Source organism: Rhinolophus hipposideros, assembly GCF_964194185.1.
Source record: "Rhinolophus hipposideros genome assembly, chromosome: 11".
Taxonomy (NCBI): domain Eukaryota; kingdom Metazoa; phylum Chordata; class Mammalia; order Chiroptera; family Rhinolophidae; genus Rhinolophus; species Rhinolophus hipposideros.
In genome coordinates, this window is record NC_138057.1 from 62,107,485 (window position 1) to 62,120,774 (window position 13,290).

Sequence of the window (13,290 nt, forward strand, 5' to 3'; positions counted from 1 at the left end):
CAAAGAGCTCTGAAAATAATTACTGACTCATTAATTTACTTAAAATCCTTTACGTACATCTAGCAATATTTCTTTCCTAGGTTAAATGCCACTAAATCAGAAAATTATTCACAATTTTATTTTAACTCAGAGTCTCATATTTTACAAATAATACTTACATGACACCAAAATACCTTGAAAACAAGAACAATATTTATTAAACTCTGATTATATTAGTGGGATCATAGAAGGCTGCTTCACTAAAAAATCCTACCGCCTGTCCTTTCTCCCATCCCCCAAAGAACAGGAAAAACATCCTCAAAAATGGCCACAGAAATCCTTCGCTCTGATGCACTGGCACCTTCAGAAGTTCTGTGGAGCACTTACCCTGATATATCAGAATAGATGGCAGTATCCACAAAATACGTGGGCAAGAGATGAAAAACCAACAGCAAGATGGCTTTACATCCTAAGCCTTGTGTAAGCCACAGGTCTAGAACTGCAGGGATTGCTGCCCAATACGTCCCCAGAAACGGCACTGCTCCAAGGATTGCTGCTAAAGCTAGGAACGGATTAAAATAAGAAACTGAACATCACCATCAAAACAGTAACACAACAACCTAAGCACTAACGAGCTCCTCCTACTTAAAACTTCCCACTGAAACAAGTGCAACCAGTACCAACTCAAATTTTCAGGGAATGATATGCCCTTGTTTAATGAAGGTCCAATATCTTAAATCTTGGTATTAAAAAATCTTTCTAAAGTGTGTCTACTTCATGAATCTATTCTTCAGCAACAAAATTTTAGTGTCCTACAGTTGTTATTCTGAATCAATGGTTAGTTAATACACAGTCCTATAATGGAACTAACTATAGAACATTGGTCACAATTTGTACTGAGTCCAAAGCCAGATCAAAAATTAGTTTCTATATCTCAGATGAGTACATATACTTTATCTTGCATCTTTCTAATACAAAAATGAAATGCGATTTAAAAAATAACCAAAAAACCCAGCTAGCTAAAGGAATCTATTCCAAGCTTGTCCCCAAGAACTTTATGCTCAAGCTCTCTACAGACGTTCTGGCTCTCCTGGCTAAGAGTCAAGCATATCTGGATTCTAGTCCTGGTCCTGACCATTAACCAGGAATGTGACCTCAGGAAACTTTGGTTTCTCATCTGTACAACAAGGCCATCACCTCGCCTGCCTGCCTCACAGATCTGTCATAGAACAATACCCTCCACATGCTCTCAGGGTGCTTGCACGTCACAGGGTGGCTTTGTGACCAACGAAGTAGGACAGAACCTGAATGAACTTGGGAATGTTAATAAGGAAGCAGACAGACAAAAGAAGAAAAGAAATGGTGGTAGAGGTAAATGTGGAAGGCAGATAGATTTAGGTAGATGAAAAGCCAGAGAAAGGAAGGAAGAAAAGGGGGAAGGTAAGGAGCAGATAACATACAAGAAAACTAAAAGATGGTCATTAAACCATCCTGGTGCTTATGGAACATGGGTATTATCAGAATAGATCTCAAGGTGTGGAGACAGCTTAGGGGCCCCCCAGCATTAATCTTGCCCACCCACCCCACAGTATCCTTCATGGGACAAAGCTCTTTGACTGACTCATTGCTCCCTGCCAATCAGTTTGATTCAAACATTTATTGAGTGCCAATTATGTGGTAGGTGTTAGGTGCTAAGTGCAAGGACATTCACTCAACAAATACTTCTGCAGTGCTTTCTATGTGCTGGGTATTGTTCTAGCTACTAGGGATATAGCAATAAAAAACATTATAAATCATATCTCTGCCCCTAATCTGGACAAGATTAGATCTCAAATTTCAGTATTTTGAATTTGACGAAGATGACATTTCCCTATGTACGTAAAATAGCTTAACTTCCCTTAAGTGGAGGATATTGGAAGTTATGACAGTTGTTACCTGATGGTATGAAGACAATATTGATGCCAAATATAGTATGAGTCAGCCAGGTGTACAATCCATAGAAGCCAGCCATTTTGAGGGACGCATCAAACACCCCTCTAGAATGTCCAAAGATAAAAGGAAAAGCAAATAAATACAGTATTATATTGTGAGTCAGAAAAATCAGTATTTCTACATGTCTGGCTACTTCATTACAAATCTGCTAATAGCTTCAATTTTTCCAATGCCTGAGAATGTTTTCATTTTGTTTCAAAGAAACATAAAGACTTTATTTTAAAACCGGGAAATATGTTGACTAAACTGTTCTTTAAATTTCTCTCTGGTGCAAAGATAACTGAAATAAAATGCCTTAAATTCCCCTATTTGCTGAAATAATAAATCAACTTTTCATTTCTAAAACAGACCTTTTACCGGCAAAATAGAGGGAAAGAATATTAAGTGTGAGTATCACATTTCTGCAAATCGAGTTAAACTCGAAGACATCCAGGCTTTGGCCAGCCCTCCCCTTTGGGAAGAGCAAGTGAGGGATAACATGACTTGTACTTATCGGTCTTTCTTCTCTTGTCAACAAAATTTTCCCACATTTCTTCCACTACGCAACCAAGTCTACAAAGTAACTTCTACAAATGCTAACTATCAAAGAATGCAGGTCACTGGGAAAAAATTTATTAAAACAAAACAAAACAAAACAACCTTATTAATTCCAAAGTAAAATCAGAGAGGAAAATACACGAGGTATAAAAACAGACGCACATATTCGGTGATTAACAGGAATGAAGTACATGAAAATCTGCAATCTCGGGTGCTTCATTTGTGCTTTTCAATTGGAAAATTATTAAGGTAGTACTTTGCAAGGAGGAGAAAAAAAGAACCGCTGAGAGAGAGAACAGAGGCAGCAAACCTTACGTTATCCCAAGGTATCACAAAATTACAAAAACCACGATTCTGCAGGACACGGGAGAGGGACCCTCATACTCATGAGAGAAGGAAAAGCTGTCTGTAATTAAAAAAAGCACAGGCCGTGGCAGCAAAGGTGACTCTGTACACACAAAAGGAAACAGCAAGCTTTTCCAAAGCATCCCAAGAGGTTTACTGCTAGAAGCACAGTCAAGCTCTGGAGCCCAGGGATTCAGTCATTTAATAAGACTCTGAGACATGGATTTGGTGCCAGAGTGGCTCCCCAATTGTGAAACTTTCTTTGTCATCCCGACCAGCAACTTTCATTCAAGAATGTCTTAAAGTAGCCATGTGACCTCTGACAATAAGGACAGAGCTTAAAGTGGTATCAAAAAGACTAAAAGGATGGGAGACAGCCCACAGGAAATATAAAAGATCTGAATAGTAACTGAATACAGGAGACAGAGGAAAAGGAAAATGGCAGAGGTTCAAGTTAAACCTGAGGGGAAAAGAATGGCAGTGTCTCAAAGACATAGAGAAGCACAGAATGGGAGAGAACATGGAAGAAAAGGGAATACATTTAGTTTGGGCAAAGGTTAGAAAAACGGATGATGAAAATGCCCTGAGATAGCTGGAAATAAGAGACAAGGCTTAATAGAGAACCCAGGACGAGATTTGAGATGCACCAAACTGGATTAATCGCAGGAAACAATACGATATCCCAAGGGGCAGACCTGGCGAAAATGGGGCAATGGGCTGGTTCTCATAAGGGACCCAAGGACAAAGATACACCCGCCAAAGACATAATGAAATCATTTCTGTAGTAGGAAGAAAAATCACTAGAGTGTGGTATTCCCAGGGACCACGGGAGAAAGAAGCTTTTGAGAAGGAAGAAATCATAATAAGATCAAATATCACAGAGAGATTAATGAGAATCAAGTATAAGGTAAAAAGCAGAGAACTGGGGAAGTCAATGAGAAAACATAGATGTGGTCCTTTCATCAACCTTGTATTATTTTTTAAAAGTTTAAGCCAAAAAATAAGCTGGCATCATAGATGCAACAGAATATCAAAACTGAATCACCTGTCTCGGTGGCAAGTAAGAAAAGCTCAATCCAGAAAGGACCACTTGCAGGAAACAGCACACAGTCTTCTTTCATCAATGTCTGCGAATATTGCTTGTTCGTAACATTCTCACTAAGAAAACATTTAAATTGTGTGGACCCTAAATGTATTATGCAGTTTTTGCAGTTACTAAACATATTCATGTAACCCAAATCCCCTCTATCTTATTACTTATGACCTGATACACAAGCTTTAGAAAACAGCAGCGAAAAACCCTCCGACTTACTACTAGGCGAATTTTTTAACTCCCTCAATTTCCGAGCCATTTTTTTGTCCTCTCTTTTTTCTCTGTCAGCTTTACTGAACAATAATTTGTAAACAATAAAGCTCAGCAGGTTTAAGTGTATGGTTCAGTAAATTTTGACAAATGTATACAGTTGCATAACCACCACTACCATCAAGATAGATAGCATTTATCACCTTAAAAAGTTTCCTCGTGTCCTTTTTTAGTCAATCCCTCCTTCAACCTTGGGCTCTGAAAGCCACCAGATAGGCTTTTTGTCACTGCAGTTTTGCCTTTTCTAGAATTTCATGTTAACAGAATCATACATTACACAGCATTGTTAAAAACTGGGGTGAAATATATGGAACAAGAAACTTCCCGTTTAACCATTTTTAAGTGTACAGTTCAGCAGTGTCATGTACATTCCCACTGTCCATATGTAGCTTCTGTATTTGCTTTCTTTTACCTAGTAACACGCTTCTGAGTCATCCACACTGTCGAGTAGTTTGCTCCTTTTTCACTGGTGAGTAGTATTCCATTATGTGACCACTATGATTTGTTTATCCATTTACCAGTTGGTGGGTATTTGGGCTGTTTCCAGTTTGAGCTGTTATGAATAATGCTGTGATCATGCAAGTAGAAGTCTTTGTGTGAACATATGCTTTCACTGCTCTTCAGTAAATGTCTTGGAGTGGAGATGCTGGGTCCTATGGTATTGGTTTAACTTTTTGAGAAACACTAGCAACTGTTTTGATCTCTCAATTCAAAGAAAATCCACACTCCATGGACACCCAGCCAGAAGTCACTGTGGGCTATTTCACACCACATCTCCTCGAAGCTTAAGACTACACTTCATACTTAGAGTATTATGTGGGTGGGTACTGGCAGCAAGGACAATTCAGCTCATGAAAAGCTAACTGACAATGTATCTGAAGGCCTTCCTAACTGACCCAGCGCACATTAAATGGTCAATAAACAATAGCTATCCCTGGTGCTATTGTTGTTATCAGAGTTCTTGAGGTCCGTATACTTGATCGGCACTCAGATTTTGATGACGTTGAAGAATCTAGAAGTTTGTACCCCAAGAGCTTAATGTATCTGAATTGAGATGGTATGGTTACGAGAAACTAACACTTGCTAAGTACACACGTGGTAGGCTGAAAATGATCTCACAATAATGTCCACATCCTAATGCCCAGAACCTGTGAATATGTGATCTTACATGGCAAAAGGAACTTAGCAGATGTGATTTAAGTCAAGAATCTTGAGATGGGGAGATTATCCTGGGTTACTGGGTGGGCCCAATGTAATCACAAAAGTCCTCATAAGAGGGAGGCAGTTCTGATATTAGGTAGTAGCGACAGTTGCATAAATTGTGCATATACTAAAAACCACTGAATTGTACACTTTAAAATGGTGAATTTTATGTATGTGAATTTTATCTCAATAAAAAAAATTTATAAAAAGAGGAAGGGAAGAGAGTCAGAATCAGGGAAGGAGACATGATGACAGAAATAAGAGAGACAGAAGATGCTACACAGCCGGCCTTGAAGACAGAGGAAGAGGCCACACGCCAAGGAACGCAGGTGGCCTCCAGAAGCTGGAACAGACAAGGTAACTGATTCTCCCCTAAAGCCTACAGAAAGAACGTGGCCCTGGTGATACCTTGATTATAGGACTCTTGACCTCCAAAACTGTAAGATAAAAAAAAATCTGTCTTTTTTAAGCCATCAAGTTTATGTTAATTTGTTACAGCAGCAATGGGAAGCTAATACAACCCAGTGATACAACCATTGATTCCCTGTTGTGTTTCCCTCATCCATGCGGAAAAGAGATTCCTGGTCAAAAATCAGATAAGTCTGTTAAACCAGAAGTACAGTATGGTTTTTTAAAAGAGAAAAAAAAGAGATGAAAAAAGCTCAAAATAAGGGCAAGGTGGGCCTGAGCTATTCACAGTTAAAAGGCAAGTAAACCCTTCTGGAAATTGTTGGATCTGTGAATGAGATCATTTTGGTGTACTAACTCCAAATCTAAGAACCCAATTCACTAAAAGTCAAGATGTTGGTGAAAATTCATTTTTGGTCTCAATTTCTATTACACATTACTGAGATATTCTTATGTAGATCAATCGGGTACTTAACAGTCCTCAAAGCCAAGAGCCCACACAACAGCAAAGCATGGGCAGCGAGACAGCCTGGCTCTGGTCCTGGCCAGAACCTTGACGTGGTAACAGCTATCCCAGCTGACCACTTCCAAAGGGAAATTGGGCCTCAGTGTACTGATCTTGAGACAAACTGGGGTCCTCTTCATTCTATTAGAGTGAAGTGTTCTAGATAATAGAAGGAGATCACGGGGGTGAGGGGCAGAGAACCAGAGAAGCCATCAAAGAGGAGACAAGCCATGTATGGTGCTCACAGCATGTGTGTCCACGCCTTGTTGGCACGACCATAGGGAGAACTCCTGTGTCCCACACTGGCCTTCAGTGACATGCGTGCCTGGATTGGGAGGGAGTACTCGTACACCCGAGTGATCTCATGTACTACAGATCCAACCATTTCCAGTGGGTTATTCCTGCCTTTTCACCGGAAATAACTCAACCCTTTACCTTTAGCTTTTTTTTTTTTCTCTTAACTGAACTACACTCCCAGTTTAACAGATTCACTTGATTTCTGACCAGAGGTCTCTTTTCTGGATGAATGAGGGGGCCTAACAGTGACATTACATATGCAAAGCATGTTAATGCAGAGCTTGACACACAGTAAGTACTCTGCAAGTGTTAGGGTAGAGGATGGACTGAGAGAAGGAATGTGACTGGAGGCCACAGGCCCAATATAGAGGAGAATAAGAGAACAACAATGGGAACTTTAGGAGTAGCAGTGAGGAAGGAAACAAGAAAAGAATGAGGTAAATGAATGAGAAATGTTAAGGAATCAGAACTACCCTGTTTCCCCGAAAATAAGACCTAGCCAGACAATCAGCTCTAATGCATCTTTTAGAGTAAAAGTTAATATAAGACCCGGTCTTATTTTACTATAATATAAGACCCGGTCTTATCTCACATAAGACCGGGTCTTATATTAATTTTTGCTCCAAAAGACACATTAAAGCTGATTGTCTGGCTAGGTCTTATTTTCGGGTAAACACAGTAACAGGACATGAATTCAGAAGAACAGGGAAATGGAAGTCATGAGACTTGAAAAGTTCTAGCTCTGTCACTAACTGCTTTGGAATTCTAGTTCTGTCATTTATTAGTGGCATGACCTTAAAAACCATAGAAGTTCTCACTTTTCTTGATTGTAAAATAGAAATAATAGCATTCACTTCATAGTGTTATTATGAAGAGTAATAATGCAGTTAAAGTGCTAGCTTAGGGCCTGGTATACAGTAAGCAGCAGTCAATTAAGTTGGTGTTATTATAGAACTGTGTCATTATTACCAATTAGCACGATATTAAGACTAAAAATAATGCATATAGTTCCTCTTTTTGCCTTCCAAGTTTTGGAAGTATACCTATCTTTGCTTTGTACTAAAGAGAGACAGGGTATGGCGATACTGAGAATTCAAGTAAAATACCACAAAGTTTTGGATTATTTTAAATTGTAAGGTACTGAGCAACCTATATGGGCAATAACCCAAAATACTGAGTAGTATATAGTCATTCATCTTTCAGCACTCTAAAATTCAAAGACTGCTAGGAATAATTTAATTTCACAATCAAATAAAACTTTATCAGGCACAAAACTAATGACGTCCACAATACAGTTTGAATGGGTTACCAAAAATCATTAGTTTAATCAATGCAAAAATATTCTTACCATCATACCAATGACAGATCGTTCTCTCATTTCATTCACTCACTGATATCAACCCATTAATCAACCCTTGTAAGACACTGAGATTCAAGGAGCATTTTCCCGTTTTGCCATCAAAAACAGACATTATGATACTCTTCATCAAATCCCCTGCAAAAAGCACAACAGCGATGACTCGAGACATTTTCTAAGAGTGGTTACGTATGACTTGTGCTAGATGAATACACGGTGCCATCGGGCATTCCCTTCCTTTTATAACTGCTCACAACATTATGATCAAGCACCTACTGTCGAAACTTCCAGAAAACCTATCTCAACATCACCAGTCTAATATGTATGCGTTCCTCCACTCTACCTCAATCCTTTCTTTTGAAAAGAAGAATATTTGCCTGGGCTCAGTCTTCTGAGACCTCTCTTCAGCGACTCTCAAAAGATTATTGACAGCCTGTTCTCCAGGCTTTCCCAGCACTCAGCATTTGACAAGAATCAAATTCAGAAGATTCTGGAGGCTCTTTCCACCCTCTCTTCTGGTAGCTCAGCTGCACTGACTCAGGAGGCCTGATTTTGCTCAATGGAGGAAGAGACTGACAGCAGCCAATGAGCTGAAGGCTCCCGTTTTCTAAAAGGCCACATCCTCACTCAGAGACCTTCCATTGTTAGTCTTACAGTCGTTCCCCAGCCCCGCACCACATTGTAGACCGTTCCGGGGTACGGTTCCCTCCCCTGGAAGATAGACCTTCGTGCGTCCAGTCTGGTTACCTTTCTGTGAGTAACAGTTCCACCTAGGCATACATCTCTGTGAAAAACAGCTCCAAACGCATACACAGTCAGCTTTCTGTCTGCTGCTCAGCTCCTCTCTAATAATTGCTATTGTATATTTAACCCGTATTGCAGTCATGTGTCCATGCCTCATTTACACAACTCTGTCTCTGAACTCCTCTGCACCACAGGCTTGAACTGCTTTAAAACAATTAGTTAGGCTTTTAATTCTTAACCAGCTCTCTGTCTACATCCTTTATAAACTCTAAGCTGAAACTGTTATTCTTTCACAGTTTCCTGATGCGTACTTCACTTCAGTTATCAGCCCTCTCTCATTTCTGACCAACAGATGGTTCTTGTTAAGTTTTCTAAACTGAGTGAGTGAAAACTAGCCGGACAACTCAGGATATGATCAGATGACCTGCTTTTAATGGATGAGATCTGAAACAAGGAGGGGGTAGGGAGAACGAGAAACTGGAGTCAAGTAGCTCTGTGCCCTCAGAGTACACAGGGCCCTAGACGGCAGACAAGTAGGAAGCACGAGTCCAAGAAGGAAAAAAAAGAGAGTCGAGTCCACAATAAAACTCTGCCTGCTCCTAACATTTTCTTATACTGGTTCGGCCCTTTATTTCTGATGATCAGATAGGAAGACTATGAGACTCTCATTCCCCTAGGAAACAAGAGCTATTATTTACTTATCAGTAGTCAAGCCTCGCTGCAATACACTGGGTCTCAAGTAGGTGAGCCAGTGGAGGGGGCAGGCCAGCCTCCAGAGACAGCGCCTACAGCAGTCCCCCTTATCCGGGACATACGGTCCAAGACCCCCACTGGATGCCTGAAACCACAGATATCACCAAACTCCACATATACTGTTTTTTTCCTCTATATACGTATCTTTTCACTTAAACAAAGTTCTTTACAACTTCTCCTTGGCATATCTGAACGGCCAGCATCACTACCCTTGCACTTTGGGGCCATTATTAAATAAACTAAGGGTGACTTGAACACAAACATGGCAATACCCCAGAAGCCGATCTGATAACTGATAAGGCTACTAAGTATATGGCAGGAGCGTATACAGCATGGAGACGCCGGAGAAAGGGATGAGTCACATCCCGGGCAGTGAGAAGTGAGACGGCATGAGATTTCATCACGCTACACAGAACGACACACAATCTATAACTTAGTAATTGTTTATTTCTAGAATTTTTCATTTAGTATTTTCGGACCACGGTTTACCACGGGTAACTGAAACCACAGAAAGCGAAACTGAGGATGAGAGGGGACTACTGTATAAAATTACCAACCGGGAAAAGTATCCCTCAACTCCCTTGATTACTACCTAACCTCTCTTGAGAAGTTACATCTCTGTTTCCTGGTTCATCTTCCCCAGAGACCAAGCTCTGCACAAAAGGTACAGAAACCTGGTGGTCACTGGTTGTCCCGTCCAGAGGGGAACGGCATGCTGTGCACACAGACCTAGAGCGCTGCTGGGGGCACAGGGAGGAGCCGCTTACATGGAAACCTTCCGTCCCCACTGGGAAGAGTGTCACACACTCAAGCGTATGGCCATGGCATCACATTAGATCACCTGGAGACAGTGATTCAATATTCTTATCTCATTAATACATGGTCTTGTGTCGTTGATATGCTTAGTCATCATGGGTGCTTACACTAATGCTAATCAAAAAATGAACAAAGGGTTGTTTCAATTATATAGGCAAATAGCAAACATTTGTATCTCAACACGAGTTCTATTATAAGCCTTTAAAATGAATTTAGCAATTTTTAAAGAAACATGATGAGAAACTAAATACAAGACAATGTTTTTTAAGGTCATTTCCCTTGGAAACATAAGTAAAAGTTTAGGTTTATCAGACCAATCTTTAATCCAATAGGTTAAATAGGCATTATATTTACTGATTTAGTTATTATTTTAAAACTCTAGCTAATTTAGCTAATTTAATTTTCACAATTATGCATAAGAGATTGTCTCTCTATTCCAATATTAGGAGAGAGAGCTCTTCCAATAAATGAAAACACATTTTCTAACAGCTTTAAACTCTTTCTTACACATTTTAATTTAAATAAATAATGTTTATAACCTTAAGTCCATGAGAATTTCTTTCCAAAAATACTTAAAAGTCAAAAAATAGAAACACTGATTAATTAAATGGTCGACGCTGACTTTTTTTTAACCGAAATACTTTTAATTCTCCAAAACGGGTGGGTAGAGGTGGTAAGCAAGTTCACTTTCCAAATGAAAATTTCATAGTACATACATTCTCCCATCTAATTCATCAGAACTCCCACCCATAGGTACCGATAAGCTGTGGTCCCACAAGCAAGAGCCATACCCGTGTGCATGCACTCATGTGAAAATATCACACACACTAAATTGCACTGAGGCCGTGACAACATGCAACTTAGTAATGTGCAATATCTCCACCAGAGCAAGCAGAATGGGAGCATCAGGAAAGGAGGGTGTGGTGCAAACATTCAGGATACAACATGCTCTAAGGGGAGGAAAATGGTCTGGGGAGAAAGGACGCATGCCACTAACTCAAAAATTCATGAAACGAAAACACAATCACAAATGTATTCAATTTAGAATACTTATTCAGAAGTGTGAATAACAACTAAGGTTCAAAAATTCAATGAGACAGAGATTATAAAGGAGCCACATATTTCAAAAGACGAAGCTTTGGTTTCAAAGAACCAAAGACATTTTTACTGGCTGGTCATGCACTTAACTCCCAATTTTAATCCAACTTTTAACTTATTAATGGACCATATGAGCTTAATGATCAGCTTACCTGCAGCACTGATGATGACTAATGATTGATGTTTATAAAACCTGATATCACTGATAATTTGCAGACTAAACTATACTCTCAGGACATTATAATAAATATTTCCATAATCATTTCTATAACATTTTTCCTCTTAAAATCTTTCTCCATGAAGAAACATATTCCATCCTGAACACAATCCTTCCAAATGAAAAGTTTGACAAGAGCTCTTAGAACTAGAACCCATTGCTCTCATATATATATATATATATATATATATATATATATATATATATATATATATATGTTCTTCAGAGGCATGTACATAAAATTGTACATTTTAAGTCTTGAATTTGACCCAGTAAATAAATAGACCAAAAGCACTTAGACTACTAAAAATCATTCCGAATTACAACCTTTAATTTATATAACTTGATGTAGCTGTGGTTAGATAAATGGCCCAGGATATAACAAGTTCTCTAGTCTGTACCATATTTTTCAGACTCACAAAATTCTATTAATTTTGAGAACCCTTAGGATTATAGTTCTGGTACTGAAGGCTGTTAAAATTTTTCTCTGTATTAAAAATAAGATGATAAAATGAATGGGTTTTGTCCCAGTATGCTTTGGACATGGGCATAATTAGAGTGCATAATTAGTGCACGCAAACCCAAGAAGATAAGGCAAATCTAATCTGTAGAAAGACATATATTTCCTCGTATCTCTGTAGATGACCCACTCTCCCAATCCGCTCCTGAGACAAGACCTGAATTCTTAGCCATCAGCTTCATGTGTCCATATGATCAGTGTAACAGAACCACACATTTAACTCATCATCTTTTCCCCTAATGGGCTCCTCCTGGAAGAAGCTATCGTGCTCCACCCGAAGGGTTTGTGCTTTCAATCGACTGGACCTAGGTGCACGTCACAGCTCTGCTTACCAACTGCAAGCAATAGTGACATTAAAGAATTAAGTTTAAAACAAAGGAGAACTCGGTTTTCATACCAAATATGCCATGAAAAAAAGGCGACTCAAGGACAGACATTCAGAGGATGGTCAGCAAGTGGTTCACTCTAAGAAAGCAGAACAAGAGAAAATTCAAGAACTGTGACTTGAAGAGAAAAACTTTTGTGAGAATAAGGGTCAGGACTAACAAAGATGTATCTACTTTAGGAAAATAAAGTTATCTTTCTTGAAGTTCATCATAGACAAGGTAGATATTTTCCTGTAAAGCTTGGCTTCAGCCACAATGACTAGAAGATTCTGCCAGGCTTTGAAGTGGTTGATTCAATAGCTTTATTCTATTGGGAAAGTGGAAGGTTACTTTTCCTTTTTCATAGAGCATTTGTATAAATTTTTGAGTCAGTTTAGATAAAGTAACATTAATCTATTCCTAGAGTTTTCATCATTTCATTTACTCAATAAGATGATAACCAACAGTCATATAGGTTTAGAAGAGATGCCAAAGCCAGTAAGTTCTTCCTGAAGAACAGCTTCACACTGAAACTGCTACATTAGATAACACACTCCCAGACTTGGAATGAATCTTTACATGGACGGCCCCACATGGATACCTGAGAGTACCAGAGGGAATATGAGCATTTTTTTTTTCAATCCCTCTTGATGCCCAATCAAGAAAGCAAGATACTGATAAAGGCTTTACCCAAGCCTTGCTTGTAGGAAAAAGGGAAAAAACCTACAAGTTTCCAGAGAGAGTATATTTTAGAAGCATTCATCCTATTAGAATGTAACAGAGGGTTTTCC

At 39.2% G+C, this 13,290-nt stretch overlaps 1 protein-coding gene across 1 annotated transcript in view; it reads right to left on the reverse strand.

Annotated features, from left to right (window-relative positions):
• The window catches only part of TMEM245 (transmembrane protein 245), a 90,701-nt gene that overhangs the window by 21,156 nt on the left and 56,255 nt on the right, over positions 1–13,290 (reverse strand). The window contains exons 15-16 of the mRNA XM_081067733.1: positions 1,915–2,015; positions 367–541 (exon numbers count right to left, since the gene is read on the reverse strand). Of these exons, the coding sequence (XP_080923859.1) occupies positions 367–541; positions 1,915–2,015 (276 nt within the window). The remainder of the gene's footprint in view (positions 1–366; positions 542–1,914; positions 2,016–13,290) is intronic.